Source organism: Nestor notabilis, unplaced genomic scaffold, assembly GCF_000696875.1.
Source record: "Nestor notabilis isolate BGI_N333 unplaced genomic scaffold, ASM69687v1 scaffold5019, whole genome shotgun sequence".
NCBI classification, from domain to species: domain Eukaryota; kingdom Metazoa; phylum Chordata; class Aves; order Psittaciformes; family Psittacidae; genus Nestor; species Nestor notabilis.
This window is the reverse complement of record NW_009943132.1, coordinates 100,262-117,276: the sequence shown is the minus strand read 5'-3', so window position 1 is coordinate 117,276 and position 17,015 is coordinate 100,262. Positions and strand designations below refer to the sequence as shown.

The window sequence follows — 17,015 nt, the reverse complement described above, 5'->3', positions numbered from 1 at the left end:
TGCCGGCTGGGCTTAAACCACGACAGCATATTATGAGATGAATTTAAGGCTAGGACAGTATGGGTTCATGTTTGCTTCCCACTAGTTAAAACCAAGATGATAGTATGCTTCTGTGAACTTAGGCTCAATGTATCAGAATTTAACAGAACTATTGCTGTGTTTTGCTTCAGGGTACTTGGAGAAGGGGGAGTGGAAAAAAAACCAACCAACCAAATCACAGTGTGGGTTGTAGTCTAGATGATAAGCAGTTTGGTGTATATGAGGAGCCTGCTCTGGGGCTGAACTTTGTGCCCTGGAAGAGTAGGACCTAGGATTTTGGGTGGGTTGAGGTAGGTGAAGTCAAATAGGCTATAGGTGATAATGTGTCTCCGAGTTTCAGGTGACTGGCATGACCTACTTTTCAGAAGATTTTGGTTTGAGGTGTTGTGGTGTTTTTTTGGTTTTTTGTTTTTGGGTTTGTTTGTTTGTTTGTTTTGTTTTGGTTTTTTTTTTTTGTGGTTGGTTGGTTTGTTTGTTTTATGTGGGAGGTTTTTTTGGTTTTTGTTTTTTGTAGTTGTTGTGTTCTGGTTTGGGCTTCTGTTGTTTTGTGAGTTGTTTTTTGGATTTTTCTTTTGCTAAGGTATACTTCTTATGAGGGTTAAGCAACACATTGGGTTCTTTCACTACATATTTTATCTTATAGGTAGGCACAAAATAAACTGATTTCCCTAATCTTTTGAAATTCAGTGAGCTATTAATTAAGCCCATGGCATTGTCACAGGCTTGCTTGCTATGTCAAGTTAATTGCAGACTTAAATAGTAGCAAAGCTTGAGTTTTAGCTTGATGAGGTGTTTATTGCTTTAAGTCCTGTTATGTAAGTTTACCAATGATAATCTTGTTAGGTTTTTTGGAGTGTGAGTGACACTAAGTGCTTGAGTGACTTTATTTGCTGATGGAGGGGCATTGAGAATGCTTAATTGAGCATTGTGTTGTTTTTAGATGTAGAAAAGATTACCTTCAGAATTGGAATTTTTGAGTGCAATGCTGCTAGGCCACTGTATTGGCAGCTTTAAGCATAATTCTTGCTGAATTTAAAGGTCCAGTATTTTTGTAGACTAAAGCAACAAATGTGAGCTACTGCCAAAGAAGAGTAAACTACTCTATAAAGATTTCAGTGAAGAATAAGCTCTTTTTATGTCTGAATCTGGAAAGCCTAGAAATGAAGTAGCCTGTGTATCAAATCATGCATTTAATAGAGGAGGAACATGCTTCTGTGTCCTTTTAGGAATTCTCTGAACTTTAGTAAACAAATGATGGTGTGATTTAAGTTTCTCTGCAATGTACTACATGCTGCCGTTGAAACAAACTTCTAATTGATTTTTTTTTTCATTTTAGTAATAATTGAATCACTGAGAGGCCTACCTCCAGTAAATGAGGAAAGCATTATATTTAAAGAAGATCGGCAAGCAGCAGGAAAGGTGTGTGTGAAGTATAAAAATGTTATTTTAATATAAAATTAAAAGTATTTTTTAATGTTCCAACAAGTAGTGTTGAAATCAACTAAATTAAAGATGCTTCCTTGATATGTAGTTTTTCCTCGTGCTTTCAACTTGCTATAGGCATCTGGGGGTTTTTTAATCTCAAGAATTCCTAGCCTGGAATTCATTTCATCCTTATGGCATTACAATATGTGATGAGTTTCAGCTCATGAGAGTGCTTGTGGAGAAGGAGGTTGCTTTCAGCTGTATGGTGGCTGTGCTCATTTATTGCCAGGAGTGGGAGCAAAGATTGGAGAAATTAGAGTTGTTTCAGGAAAAATGGGGAGTATTTACATATGTAAGCTCTGCTGCTCCATTATAAGGCCAGTGTTTGTTTTATGGAAGTATAATGAAGATGTTTGCTGAGAGGGGTATTTCATTGAATTTTGTATGTTTTCTGGAGAAGGAAAGCTGTCATCTATAATGGTTACTACTATAATATCTTTGAATGCTCGATGTGAGTGAAACAAAAACTCAGCCTGAAATTACAGATGTTCTGTACAACATCTTAGAATTCTCTGTTCCCCACAGAGTTGGGGAACAGACAGGGGAACTGACATAAAGGCATCTTGTAAAGGTGAACTTTGAGGAATAAATGATCAGGAGATTGTTCTCAGTGTAAGAGATCTGAAAGCATAAAAGAGAGTAAGAGAGATTTGACAAAAGCAGAGATTACTACAGTAGAGAAAGCAGACAGTGAAAGCAGTGTAGTTGGGTGGGTGAAGGCAACATCAGCATGTGAGAACTTTTCCATATTATGACTTAAAGAACTGGGGAAATATTGTCGAACAAAATGTGATAATAAAACTAAAGCATGAAAGTAACTTTATTTGATGCTACATTTTGCAAATATATCATACTTCTTGAATACAAAGCATCTTAAAGCTTCATGGTTATCTACAATGAAATCAGCTATCTACTCTTGATGGTTTATTTAAACATTTTACTTTTGTTTGTGTTTCAGATATTTGAGATATTTGGTCCTGTTTTACATCCTTTTTATGTGTTAAGATTTAACAGCTCTGAGCATATCAAAGCAAAAGGTATTAATGTGCAAGATAGCATGTATTTTGCTCCATCAGTAGAGGACTTCACCCAGTATATATTTGCAGAGAAACTAAAACAGTGAGTATGACTTCTTTTCTAAGATGGTTATAATGTATTTTGAATGTAGATAAAAATATTGGATTAAAGTTTAGCTTTGAGTGAGAAACTGTAGGACTAAGCTTGACACTAAAATTTTCTTCTAAATACTCAACTATGTTGTAATAACAAGTTTGTGCTGTTTTGCCTTTCAGAACGGTTCAGAGTAGCTGTAAACTACAAACTTTTAAAGTGTTACAATTGCTAAAGTTTACCAGCTTCTTACTCAGTTCAATATATTAAGTGTTTTTTCTTTTCATGTTGCTGTTACCTAAAATATCATTGATATATCCTTCCTCCACGCTTCCAAACATGTGCACATGCAATGGGTTTGCAAGCTGTGTTGTTCTTCAGATTCTTGTTTAGTTTCATAAGTTAAATAAACTTGCTTGAATTCTGAACAAGTTTGTATCTATTTACTATTTTTATTTCATGTTACAAGTCAAAACTGAAATTTGATTATAAATAAATGTACAGTTGGAGTATAACAATTGTATATGAAAATTGCCTTCCGTAAATGAGGGATGGGGGAAAGAAGATCTAAGTGGCAATGTAGTAAGATACTTGGGAACTTCCCAGCAGTGCTTGTGTCTCCCAGTCTGCTGAGGAAGGTAGCAGTATGAATAGGACTTGTTGCTGTTTAAAAGGAAATGTATTCAAAGATACAGATTAAGAAGTAAAGCATAATAAATGACTGCTAGACATTAGTGTTCTAATTATTAATGAATAATTGTCTGAAATAGCCATAGGTTAAAAAACTTCAGTCATACAAGTGACTTATTCTCTGTTTATTAGGATTAGTTCTCATCTGACTTGCAAATTTTTTTCTGACTATAGCAAATGATATTGGTGTTTGCATTAATTGCAACTCTGTCAGTATTCATACTGAGTAAGTTTTTCTTTAGCCATGCCTGTATGGCGGAGGCCTGCAGGAGTTTTTTGTTATTTTTTTTTTTTTTTTTTTTTTTTTTGGGGGGTGTATGTGGTGTGTGTGTTCCTTTCCCATTACTGTGGAAGCAGAAGTCTTCCTTTCAGTCAAGACCAGAATAGATGACTTTTTCACTCTGCTGCTTGTTTGTTTTTCTGTAGCATTTTGATGCCAGCTGGTCTTTGATTGGTGCCATTAAACTTTGTTGCTTAGCACAGTAACTGCACAGACTTGAATCATCTGCTTGCTACATCAATAACTGCCATACTCAGCATCTGAGATGCCAGACTTATGTTTTAGTTCTCTTGCATGCTTTGCAAGTAGTTTTGGGAACTACTTGCCTTTTGGTAGTACTTCACTATCGTACGTGGTACAAAATTAACACTAGGTAATGACTTAATCAGCACAGCTGAACAGTGCATCAGGCATTGTTTTTTGCCCTGTATTAAAAATGAGCAGTGTGAATACATGTGAAATCTGATGTAAACCATAATTTTTGAATAATGGGACTTTAGTTACATTTCATTGAAACAATATTTTATTGCTGAGTTTTATCAGTAGAGTTTCTTAAGGTTTTGTGAGGCAATGGTACTGTTTCTTGAAGCTGCCTTTTCACAAAGTAGGTGTCACTGAAAAAGAATAAAGAATTTTCGTTTCTGACCTGTGCTGTAATGTCAATATAAAGAAACCAAGGTGCCATGGATAGTAGAAAAATTAAGCTTCAGTCAGTGTTTCACAGGAAGGCTTTTGGACCTAAGCATATTGTAAACTTGATGACCAGTGGGTTTTATTCTCTGCTTTTTATTAATTTGGCTTTGTGCACACCAGCTTGTGATGGTACTTCGAAAAAGAAAGGAATCAGGATTAAGATCTGAAAGAAACCTTAACTTTGAAGCATTTTCTGAAATCTGGAATGCAATCTGCTTGCATTGTACAAAGTTGCAGTGCTGTGAATAAGCCTATTATACTTTATAGCAAAATAGATGATAATGTAGTATAAAACTTGAATACAAAATACTTTTTTTGCTAAAAAATAGGTTTTTGTTGTATTGCCAGAAACACAAAGTAATTCTAAAGAAGCTCATGTGTTTTCATGATTCCTCCAAGTCAGCTTTTGTTAGACTTCCAGATCTTAGAGTATCTGAGATCAGAAATCAAAGAATTACTGTTTTGTGGTTTGGAAAAGATTATGAAATATCTCGCAGCATGGAAAGTGTTCTGTGTTTTGCTGAAATGGGAAAGGCTGCCTTGGGAGAGTGAGATAAGGTGCCTGAAGAACTTAGAAGGTTTAAATTTTTGCAGTCAGTAGTACTACATATTGCCTAATGACCACAGTTGTCAGAGTTTCTTGCATGCTCTGGTATTTGACAGGCCTGTATTGCACCAAAATAGCAAGATGAGAAGAAGAAACAAAGAACTTGGTTTAAAATAATAATAAAAAAAAGGTGTTAAGGTGTTACTTTCCATCTTTGCATAGGTAGAGGGTTTTTTGCAGCTGAGAAATTACTGATACAGAGCCTTCAACTTCCTTTCCTCTCTAATGTTTTCCTCTAATTGAACTTCAAAATGGCTTGCTTGCTAATACGATTTGCACATAATCACAAAGGTGGTGTTTTTTTATGGTTTTCTAGTGATACGTGGAGATCGAGCTTCAGTTTTATGGTGTGGGGTTGAGTCACAAAGTACCTCCAGATGACTTGATAGCATTCTCATGTGCAGCCTTTGACTAAGGACTTCTTCAGACCAGGCTACCTAAAGCTGATGGTTCTGTACTTTGATGTAGCTATTGCTGCTTGATTATTGCTGACTTAAATGAATACGTAAAATACCCCTTGGTTATTAGAGCACTGATTGACAACATTTCACATTGAACATGAAGTCTTAAACTATATGGTTCCATTTTGCAAGTAAGAATTTCTAGTATTGCATTATTTTATATAGTTTGTCTGCATAGATAAGGATTCTGTTTTAACATTTCAGACCAGAACATATTAAATTTGCAAGCAGTGTGGAAAAAACCTTCCACAAACTTTTAACAGCATAATTGAAATTTGTTCCTCAAATTTGTGCTAACAAAAAAAGATTACTTGATTTTTGTCAAAGTTCTTAGTGGTGGGTGAAATAAATGAAACCACTTTGGATTAATTTTGGTGCTTGTCTGGCAAGGTAATTGAGTTTTTGCTTCCTTAAATGTCTTTTTACCGTTTTTCTTAATTTTACATTTACAACAAAATAGAAGATGAAGCCTGTTTATCGAGCTAATACTGTCTTAATAGAATTGTAAGCCACACTTAGAGGTTTTTTGATTCTGGATTCATTTGCTGTAGTTATACTTAAGGCCTGTGTCCTACTAGACTATTTTATTGTCCTTTTTCACTGAAGGTGTGTTCTGAAACCAGAAGAATGAGAAAGCCTGTGACTGTAGTCAGCAGTTAGCGTAAGAAAGTTAACAACCTCAATTCAGATTCAAAGCAATTTATATTCAAAAGGCTGTGTTGAGAGAATATTGAGCAAAGCTTAATATTAGCTGTATGAAATGTACAGTCTTCACTCAAAGTAGGAAGATTTTTCAAGTGACATGTAGTGAAGTCTTAAGTTGATACATATATTAGTACTCAGAAATGACACTAAAAACAAATGTCTCTTAAAAAAAGGCAGGTCCTGCTGTAGGAGATCTGGTATCTTGAAGAAAGTGTTACCCTATTTGCTATAGTACAGTTCTTGAAAATTATTTCTAACCTGGAATATTGCTACAACATGACTCAGAGATGTGTTTCGTACCTCCTTACACCATCTTCATTCATCTTGATTGTCTAATTTGTGGTTTGTTTGGTTTTTTCTTTTTAGAGAAAAAGGTTCAGATGCATCTTGGAAGAATGACCAAGAGCCACCACCTGAGGTAACTATAGGTTTGGGGTTTTTTTGTTGTCTGTTCTTTTTGATTACACAAGATGTATGTAGAAAAATTTCTGTGCAGAGTAACTAGTTAGTAAGGTCATTTTTTTTTTATGCAGGCAGGAGTTGGATGAACCTCTTCACTGAAAAGAAGGTCATGCTTTTCTTGGGGGTCTCACAATCAGTATAGAGAGTACTACCTGTCTTTCTCTACTTGCTTTTTGTAGTTGGGAAAATGTCTGTCTTTATCTTCAGTTCCTCTGGTCCTTCAAGGTTATGTTTGGCAACCTGCAAGTTCAACTTTGAAGCAGTGCTTTATCTTGCCTAATAGTTTTGCTTCTGCTAGTGAATGTTTGTCCTTGCTGTTCTTTCGACTGCAGCTTTGTCTTGTACCTTGCAGAATCAATTGTTTGTCTTTAAAGGCCTGCTAGTACTTTGCAAATAGTACTACTTGGGTGTTTAAGCTGTCTGCTCTCTTAGATTAACTTGACAACTCCTCTTGCATTCTTCGAATGGCTTCTGAGTATGGTTTCCCTACTGTTTCCTATTATAAAACACTAGTTCACGAGAGGAGAGTTTCTTCCATACAAAGGCGGTAATACAGGATTGTATAGAAGTGAGAGCTTCTGATGACAACTGAGATTATTTACTCTAGGATCTGTAAACATTTCTTCAGTGACATCCAGGCTTCCTGGCCAGCACTCTTCAACTGCACTCTATGCACTCTAACTATTCTCTTCTTCAATAAAAATCACAAGGCTGGTAGTTTTATTGGGGTGTTTTCATGAGATTTGTTTTCTGACTCAGCACTTGAGGCACTTTTCCTTGCAAGTTTTACTTTAAGCATATCTTAGCCAAAACAGCTGAAGTTTCTAGAAGCCTTGTGTTTACCACAGTCTCCTAAAGAGGTCTATCTACATGGGGTTTTTTGGTGTTTGGGTTTTGTTTTGGTTTTGTTTTTTTTTTGTTTTGTTTGGGGTTTTTGTTTTTGTTTTTTTTTTTTTAGTGTTCTAAACAAATTTTTAGGATAGACTAGACTATTTCAGTTGAAAGGTACCTACAGCAGTCATTTAGTCCAACTTCTGCTGTAGGAAGCTTAAAATTGGTGATGGCAAGGATGTGTAAACATGATTGCTGTTTGACGCCTTTGTTTCTGTGTCTGTTCTGACTTTGTGATACATCTGTGCCCTGTTTTGGAAAAAACACCGCATTTAACAACTTGTGATCCTTAATTAGAATAATCCTTGGATAGTTCTAGCAGTTAGAGTTTACACTAAGATATCCAAACTGTGACAGCTGGTGAGCTGATACAAAGTAGCTTTTGCTGTGAAGGTAATAGCTGTTGACAAGGGTGCAGATTAAATTTTATGCTACTGATGCTTGAAATTGTCTCTTACAGCCAGACTCTTTTTTTAATGCCTTCAGCTGGCAGCTGATTCTATAACTTTTCTGGGCAGCCTGCATGATAAACTGCATGCAATTGCTGGAGTCAGTACTTTTTGTGATGTTGCGAAGCTTTATTTTTTCACGAATGTTAAATTAATCCATGCTAGGCCTTTTATTCTTCCCCTTTAAGGTATATGGCAGATGTTTAATTTCTGATAGGCTTGTAATTAGCCCAGTTTAACTGGAGACTCAGTGATATGATGTCTCATGTCCTTGTCTTTGGGGTCACAGGATGTATGTGCTGTGTGCTGAAAGGCTACCAGGAGCAGATAACTGCAATTTCTCTGTGAAGTGGCTGTTATAGAAAGTTACATAGAAATTAGCTAGCAATAGAAGGTACCTGTTGATTTTTATTTCAGCTCTACTGGAGGATGGCTTATTGTGAAGTCCTTTAGAAAAAGCAGGAGTTAGTGAAACATTTTACTTCATGGCATGTATCATCTTCTATTCCTTGTGTCTTTTTTTCCTTTTTTTGAGTTAAAATGTAACCCAATTATGTAGAAGAGGAAATGTTTTCAGAATTAACTTTATGTGGCTTTTTTAGCACTGCTTTAGTGCAGTGGTTTTGAGATCCTTACTCTGTATATACTATAGAGATACATCAGTAAGCAGCAAAACCCTTCCTTTCAAAATTGGGAAGGGGAGGGTGACCCCTTTAAGTTATGTGAGCAAGCTATTTTTTGGGGAACTAGTTAATGCTGACAGATTTATTTCCTGCTACTAACAACTTTCCTCATTCTAAATGTAAGCTAGGATTCAAAAGGTAGCAAAACCTTGTGTAACAGTAACAAAATGTTGCAGTGACCTGAATCTACTGTGGATGACAGCATTCTCCAAAACTGAAAATTCCTTTTGAATAACATTGTTGTTTCAAGTTTAATGGCAACAGTGTTATTAAATATACTACAGAAAATTCCATTGTAGTGACAGTTCTAGACTAGAGATTTTTTTTATTTTTTTAAATGCAGTTTGACCATTCTAAGTATTGGTTACCAAATTATTTTTAACTGCTTTAAAAATCCATGGTTTAATTTACTTGCTCTGCAGTTTGGCCTTCAAAAGATTTTTCTTGGCAATAACTAGCCAGTTCCCTCAGATGTCCAATTTTTTTCTTACTGACATACAAGCAATCAAAAATTTGTGTTTGGTACTTGAATGTTGCAGGTTTTTTGTTTTGTTTTTTGTTTTTTTTTTTTAAATTAGAAGAAATAACTGAGCATTGTATAATTGTCTTATGAGAAATCTGTGGAGTGTTAATACTTTTCTTGTGCTGAGAAGCCAGCTGAATGCACTATGGCTCTTTGAATGCAAAGTAGTAAAGTGCAGCTTTAATAATCTTCTAAGATGACTGCAGCATAGATTGTTTTCTAAATAATAATTTATTGCTAGAGCTGAAGTTCTCTACAGTCTTTATATGTCTTTGTTTCACCACCCCTCTCTTTCTTCCCCCTCACTAATTTTTCTTTTTTAACCAGGCCTTGGATTTCAGTGATGATGAAAAAGAAAGAGAGGCAAAGCAGAAGAAGAAGAAGCCTCAAAGTCAAGGAAGGAAGAAACTCAAATCGGAAACAAGTATGTCAAGCGAGTGAATGCTATGGGAGAATTTTTTATCTGTTAAACTGAGTTTGAAATGCACAGTGATACTTATCTTAGTGATTGGGCTTTCATACAGTTAATCAGTATTTTTGTGTTTTTCAAACCTATATTCATGAATATGTGACTATATTCCTTTTCTTCTTTTGTTAAAGGAAAATGGGTTTGGTTTTGGTGTGTGTGTATATATATATTTTATTTTTTTTTTAATTGAACTGTGGAAGGGAAGTAGTATAGGAGCAGGACACTTGTCAGCAGTATCAGCTGACACAGTGAGGAGAACAGATGCCATGTTTTGGAATTTAGAGCTTGATTATTGCAGGGGTTATTGGGGTCCAAGTTCAGATTAATCCTTTGAGTGCAGGGAAATGATAGAGGAAGGCCATATGCAATATTTGGAAGCCTTTTTTTTTTTTTTTCCAGTCAGGGAGAAGACACAAGACAAAAGTCTTACTCCTCTGAAAATGAAGCTCCTGCCTATGGCATATAAATACTTCTTTAAAATAACTGTTACTTGTGTAGTCTACTGAGAACCTCTGTTGACCTAACACAATCATTAGCTAAACAAACCTATAGTAGTTTATTAAACTATGTCTAGTTTTTCATATAGTTGTCTTCACCTTCCTTTCTCCTGCTATTGACAGATCTGTTCCAGGTGTATGCTTGCAGCTGTTCTGTTTGCAATAACTGATTTTCCTATCTGTCTTCTCTTATCTCTTTCTACTGACAAAATGCATTTTGCTTTTTGGTTGGCATTTTGGTTGAATAATTTAAATCCCATCCGTCTTTCTCTGTTCTCACTGATCTGCTTCTGTTGCATGCTTTTCCTAACATACCCTTTAAATACTACCGACTCTCATACCCTCTTCCTCTTCTAATGGTCACATACCAGGTTCCCCCCATTGAATTTCTTGGACTGACTCCCGTGAGTTTCCTGCTTTTCCTTTGTAAAGCTGCTAGACATTATGCCCAGCTGAAACCCTTTTCTCATCGTCTGTGAAGTTGGTTAACCCTTTTACTCTGTGTACTGTACATTCCTCCCTTGTGCCCTTTTAAAGAAAGCTGCGATCTTTTGTGGCCTGGCTTTGCGCTGTGGTTTTGACTGTTTTCATTTAAGAGAAAGATCTGAGTTGTACCATACTTTAACTTCATTGCTGACTGTTATTTTCTCTCCTGGTTTCTGCAAACCTAGCATATGGCATGTTTTCCACCATATCTTCATTCTGCCAGCTTATTGTAGACCTGCCTTTGCCTAGGGTTTGCTGAAGCTGTTGCTGTGCTATATTTCACAACAGAACACAGAAGAACTTTCTCAATATGTCAGAGGAGTATGGATTATGATTTGCTGTATTTTTCTGAAATAACGAGGTATAAATTGACATTGTATTCAATTTAGTTTGGCTATGAAATTCAACAACAAGGGTGTCTGGCAAACTGAGGCACAAACAGTCACAGCTGGGGTTTTGCTTGGTTGTATCTTCATAAAACTCTTGAGTATATTAAAATTGACTCATTGTTAGTCTTTCTGATAGAAGAAGAAAGAACAAAAATATTCACTCAAAGGACTTTTAGGTCCTAATCCACCATAAAAATGAGTAGGAATTCCAGTATCCAGCTAATTTTCCAGACTTAGCTTTTTAAAGGTGCAGTTATTTCTGTGTAGTTTATTGCTAAGGTTTAGGTCCACACAGATTCTGAAAATTCATTGATTTTTAAATGGTGTTATGTTCCTAAATATCTTTTTACTTCTAGCCCTAAAATCCTTTAAAGAACATAGAATCATAGAACAGTTAGGGTTGGAAAGGACCTTAGTTCCAACACCCCTGCCCTGGGCAGGGAAGCTTCACACTAGAGCATGTTGCCCAAGAAACTGTCCAACCTGACCTTGAACACTGCCAGAGATGAAGCATTTACCACTTCTCTGGGCAACCCATTCCAGTGCCTCACCACCCTCACAATAAAGAACTTATTTCTTGCATCTAACCTGAACTTCCCCTGTTTAAGTTTAAACCTATTACTCCTTGTCCTATTGCTATAGTCCCTGTTTTCAGTTTAAATTCTACAGCATTTTGAATATCTTAGCAGCTTTTTGGAATATTTTTAATACTTTGATGCGCTTAATTTTATAGCACTTATCCCATTAGTACTCTTACAGTATTTATATAAAGTGGCAGTACATCTGTTTTGAACTTAAAATATATGCTTATAGTGACCTGTGCAGGGAAAAATTCATGTTAGAAAGATGAATGCTGAAAGCTAATTGGCTAAAAGTACAGGCTGCCTTTTTTCTGATAGAGTAAGTTAATTTTATTAATTTGAGTTTGAATAATTTCTTGTGTCCTCTGTCTGTGCTGTAGTACCAACTCAGGTTTGAAAGCTGTATACCACTAGTGCAATGTAGTGTTGATTTATCTTCAGTTTTAAAATGTTTTGCTTTTAAACCAAAGCTTCCAAAATACTCAACAGTTTGCCTTCCGAAATACTCACAGTTTGAGTGTTCCTGTGATTCATTAGTAGAAATGAAAATGCCTGGAGGGGAAGAACGTGAAATTTCTTTTTTAATGACTGAATTTGCAACCCTCAGGATCATCCTTTGTATAACACTAATAAATCAAGATAAGTTCCTGAACAGTAGAGTTGCCATTATTATTTGTTTCTTATGTATTATTTGACAGTATTATTTAAGATTACTGTGCAAATTTCCTTGTTTTCAGTTTTAAAGATTTGTAAGGACTAAACTTAACCTTTACAAAGTAATATTAAAAAAGTGTGTGTGTGTTTTTGTTTTGCTTTTAAGGTGAGAATAAAGGACTTCATCAGCCAATGCAACAGCCTGCTTCAAGTTACTCAAGGGGGTATCGTGGCAGAGGGTTCTCCAGGGATCCATTTCCTCCTCCATCAGGCCCTCCAGGATTTTTGAGACCACAAGTAAGACTGCCGCAGCAGTACTCTTCAGACAACAGAACACATGAGCAATCTCCAGTGTTTCCTCATAGAAAAGAAAATCCAGTGATGCAGCAGTACCCCTTTCCTCCTCCAGTTTTTGGTTCTGTTAACGATATGCATCAATTCCACCTTCCACCTTCAAACCTGAATATGATTTGGACAGGCCCAAATATGTACAACTCATCATACCCATTTTTACCGCCTCCACCACCGCCACCTCCACCTCCCCCAGATAGCCACCCTGCTCAGTTCAGGCCTTACTAAGTTTCCATGAATGTGCATATGGAGCGTTGCAGTTTAAAGGGAGGAAAAACAGCCTGTGAAAACTATATTCCCTTATTTTAGAGATGCTTTGTTTTTCTGCAACAGTGGACAAATACAGAGTTTGATGCTTTGCGAGGCATCGATAGAAACCTTTTTTTCTTTTTTATATATGTTTTCTGTTTCAAAAAAACTATGATAAAAATTACTGACTATTAAGTAATAGTTTATTTTTCTAAGATCTGCTAGTTTGAGATGATAAATAAACATTTTTGGAGACTGGTATGTAGTGGTGGAATTCTTATTTTGTAAAAAAAATTAGGAGTTTATGTAGGTGAGGATATGTCACATAAATGGTACTTAAATATCTTTATAGTGGTTGTATGTTGCTATGCTGAACTATTTTTCTCAGTTTTTGCAAATTTTGAAATCTCCATGCATGGAAACTGAAATCCTGACACTTAAATTTTGAGCTAGGTGTGCCACTTTTTGTATAAGGTATAAATTCCTGTTATCCAACTTCTAATTTTTCATTAATTTTATATTAACTAAAAGACTGAGGGTGTGTAGTTCTGGTTTGTTTGGGTTTTTTTGGTGTTTTGTTGTTTTGGGTTTTTTTAATAGGTAAGGTAGCTGTTCAGAATTTGGTCCAGCATCTGAATTAGTCTGTCAGATTTAGTGTCCTACAGTAGCTCTAGAAGTTCAACTTATTGATGAGATGTTTTGCAATTAATTCAGGATGTAAAACTGTATGGTAACTTCTCTAGCTTGTTATTACTCCTAGTGCAGAAATGCCCATAGATATATAGAGTAAGTAGTCAGCCTTTTTAGGAAGTTATCAGACCTGTTGGGGGAGAAGATCTGCCATTTCAGAACTCCCTTGGTTAAATTTTTAACCTGAATGCAGATAGTAGTAGATTGCTATTTGATTGTCTTTGCAGTCAAAACTGTCTCTTGTGAAATTAGGAGGTTGTCAACCAAAGACAGCCTGCTACAATCTCCACTTGTACAGAGGGTCAGACCTACAACTGCATTTCTAGGATTTGTGGAAGCAATGGAAATCCTTACACTGCATGAAGACTTTTTAAAGGTGTGCAAGTAATAAGGTTGTATAGAGCTCAGATTTTGTGATGTACACAAGAAGTTTCAAATTGCTACTGTTCAGTGGTCCAAGATGAATCAGACTGGAGAAAAAATGGCATGTCTTATCTTCCCTGCGGAGTAACTTCACCTGTGAATTCTTTTATGTTCCTTCAGTTAACCCACCTAATTCACTACTTGTGTCTGAATACTGACTGTTTTTAATAAAAAAGAATGTGTTTGCTGTAGGAATACTATGTTAGAATGTTTATTAATTTTCTCTCTCTTTTTTTTTTTTTACTGAATTGTAAGGATTCAGGATTTACGAAATTATGGGAGGTTAGAACTTTACTAAAGTTTGCTTTCATTGAGTGAGATATACAGATGGTTGAGAAGCCTGTAAACAGCCTCAAGAGAGTGTTTCTTATTTTGTTACTCTTTCCTTTCAAAGGTGAGTAAAGTAATGTCAACATCAGAAAAACTTTGAATCCAGGACAGATGTGACTTCAGAGGTGACTCCCACCAGCCCTCTGTGCCAAAAGTAGCAGGGATTGCTAGGCTCTGGACTGTGATGGGTCAGATGCGAGTCTTCAGTAAAGTGGTATTTTCTTGTAGGCCAGTATTTCTCTATGACTCATATGATGTCTGTTCTCAGATTCAGCCTGAAGAGCTGTAATATAAAGTCCTGGCAATTCTGTAACATTTTTAGTTATTCCCCCATGGGATTTTACATTTCTTCATGGGCTGCTTTCCAGAGAAAGCTTAAGGCATGGAATGAGTGAAAAGACAGAGAGAGTAGAGACTCCAGGAAAAGCAGAGGCTTAGGGAAAAGGTTGGCTATAATTTCTCGAAAGGATGAGGTTTATAAATAGAAGTATGAATGCAGTAAACTATTGGACTGTATAAATGACTGTAACTATGGTAACATGGGAAAATGAAAATTATAATCACATACTTGAAAACAGTCCTCTTAAATTTGTAAACAAATTTAAGTACCAGCATTGGTACTTTTGCTGCCTTTAAGCTCCAGTTTGGACAAGAGTCAGCAGTGAGAAGGGGCTGAACTTTTCCTGGAGGCAACAGCAAAAGGGCTAACAAGTTTCTTAAAGGAAAATTCTGACAAGTGCTGTGGAGAGAGGGGGGATCTCCCACTGCCACAGGTTGCTCAGAGAAATGGTAGAATCCACAGTCTTAGAGGGATTCAGAAGCTGGCTTTGGACAAGGGCCTGTGTGATGTAATATCCAATTTAGTCTTGCTTTGAATAGAGAGGTGGACCAGGCAGTCTCTGAAAGCCATCCCAGCCTTAACTATTCTTGTCATTGCTGTCGTTCTTCTGTAGTTCTGTCTTCCCATCAGAGACGTTTTGTCTCTAGATGTTAAAAGGTATGAATATCCTAGCCTGAATTACTGGTGTTCAGGAAGCCTTGCTTTTCATTTGTGCTATTGTGCTTTTTCATTATCCTACGGATTTTTATATATAAGATATCCATGCTGTGCTAAAAGTTGGGCTTGCTGTGGGAGATAATGACTGCTTCCATTTCACTGGATGAAAGAAGATTTAAGAATTGTTCCTTTATTAGTTGTTTGGGGACTAATGCTAATGAAATTTTCAGTTGCATTCTTTGTCCCTTGGGCAGTAAAACATTTTGTATTGTAAAATTTCTTTTGAGAATAATGTAAAAGTTTTTTTAAAACCCAACAAAACACAAACTGAAAAAAGACCTGAGAAGTATTTTTAACAAATGTTCTTTAAAGAAGGGATTTTTTGCCTTTGTTGGAGACCTTTTGAATCACTTTGGGCACTCATGCCAGGATGTATATTGGTGCTACACAGAGGAAAACTAGAAATAAGCAGGGGGGTTGTAGGTTATATTTAGCAATTTCAGGTTCTGTTTTCTATTTCTTTGCAAGTTAAAGCTACAGTCTTGTATAGTGAAATTAGTGGTGGGCATAGTCTGACTTAAAGGATTGCTGGATCTGCACAGAACAGTTAGTAATAGAATTTGCTGTGATGACGAGTGAAAATACAGAAAACGTTGTCAAGAATGACAAGGGAAATAAAATGTATTACGGTAGGCATAGCACCAGGTTTTTACAGACCAGCTTACCTTTCAGGGCAAATACATAATTTTGGGAAGCATGAGTACTGTTCTTTCTTTCTCAGTCACTTGAAAATTTATTCAGCATTATTGAATGTGGTGTTGTCTTTGATTGCTGTGTGTGGATGAAATCTGTGGTAGCTATGGAAGAATATTGTTGTTGGTTTTCCTGTGAATCTGGTGCACTTATTTTTTTAGGTAATAATTTGTAAAAACACTGTATTTTCTGTAGACTTCTGATGTCTAAAATAGATGGAAATTATGCATAATGCCTGCCATTGACTAGCATGAAGCCAGTCACCTATAGATAGAGGTGAGCAACTGTTACATGCTCTACCTTTGAACTTGGAAAACAAGATTTTCTCTCTCTGACACCTGAGTAGTGTGTGTATACATGTATAAAATAACTTGCTTCACCAAGTGCTGAAACAAATAGGGGAGTGATGATGGTTGTGAAGCATCTAAATTTGTTCATACCAAGTCTTAAAGGCTATTATTTGCATTATGTTCTAAACAGGAAAATTTCACTGCAGGTTTCCTACTGTGGAAAGTAGGAAACAGTCTTAGTCATCAAGAATGAATCTCAGACTAAGCTGTCATGGAGGTCTGTCTTGTGGAAGAAGTGGTACAGGTAAGATTTTCTTTAAAGAGAATAAAAATGTTATTACCTATATTCATTTAATAGCCTTTACTCAATTTTTAATATTAGGTGATCTTAAACCTGCTTTGTGAGGTTTGCATGCACGTGAGGTCTGAAAAAAGTATTTTCTTCAAGAAAGAACCAAAGGAAAGAGTACATCTTGTGAGTTTTCAGTTGAATCCTTTAGTTGAATGTTTGATCAAAAGCAGACTTGCTACAGTATTCAGTTTGCAAGTGGAAAGTACACCTAGACTATGAAGACCTCTTTAACCTTTATACTGGGTTTTCACTTGATTCCACAATTCCTAGGTTGTCCTGTGTAACAGTATGGCCACTTATATACAAGCAAACTTTATTAAAGGTTCAAGAAGGAGGCATTTTTGTGAGCATTTTTCTTAGAAATTTGGGTCGGCATTTAGTTTCCTGGTTGCACTCTTCATCATGATGCATTTATTTCACAGATAG

At 36.1% G+C, this 17,015-nt stretch overlaps 1 protein-coding gene across 1 annotated transcript; it reads left to right on the top strand.

Moving 5' to 3' along the window:
* Positions 1–1,375: 1,375 nt before the first annotated feature.
* Positions 1,376–12,733, top strand: NAF1 (nuclear assembly factor 1 ribonucleoprotein; the record flags this gene model as incomplete). The annotated part of the gene is made up of 5 exons (XM_010021746.1): positions 1,376–1,458; positions 2,483–2,643; positions 6,437–6,488; positions 9,406–9,511; positions 12,321–12,733. Coding segments are annotated over 5 exons (815 nt in total), but the record flags the coding sequence as incomplete, so codon positions are not given.
* Positions 12,734–17,015: the final 4,282 nt, after the last annotated feature.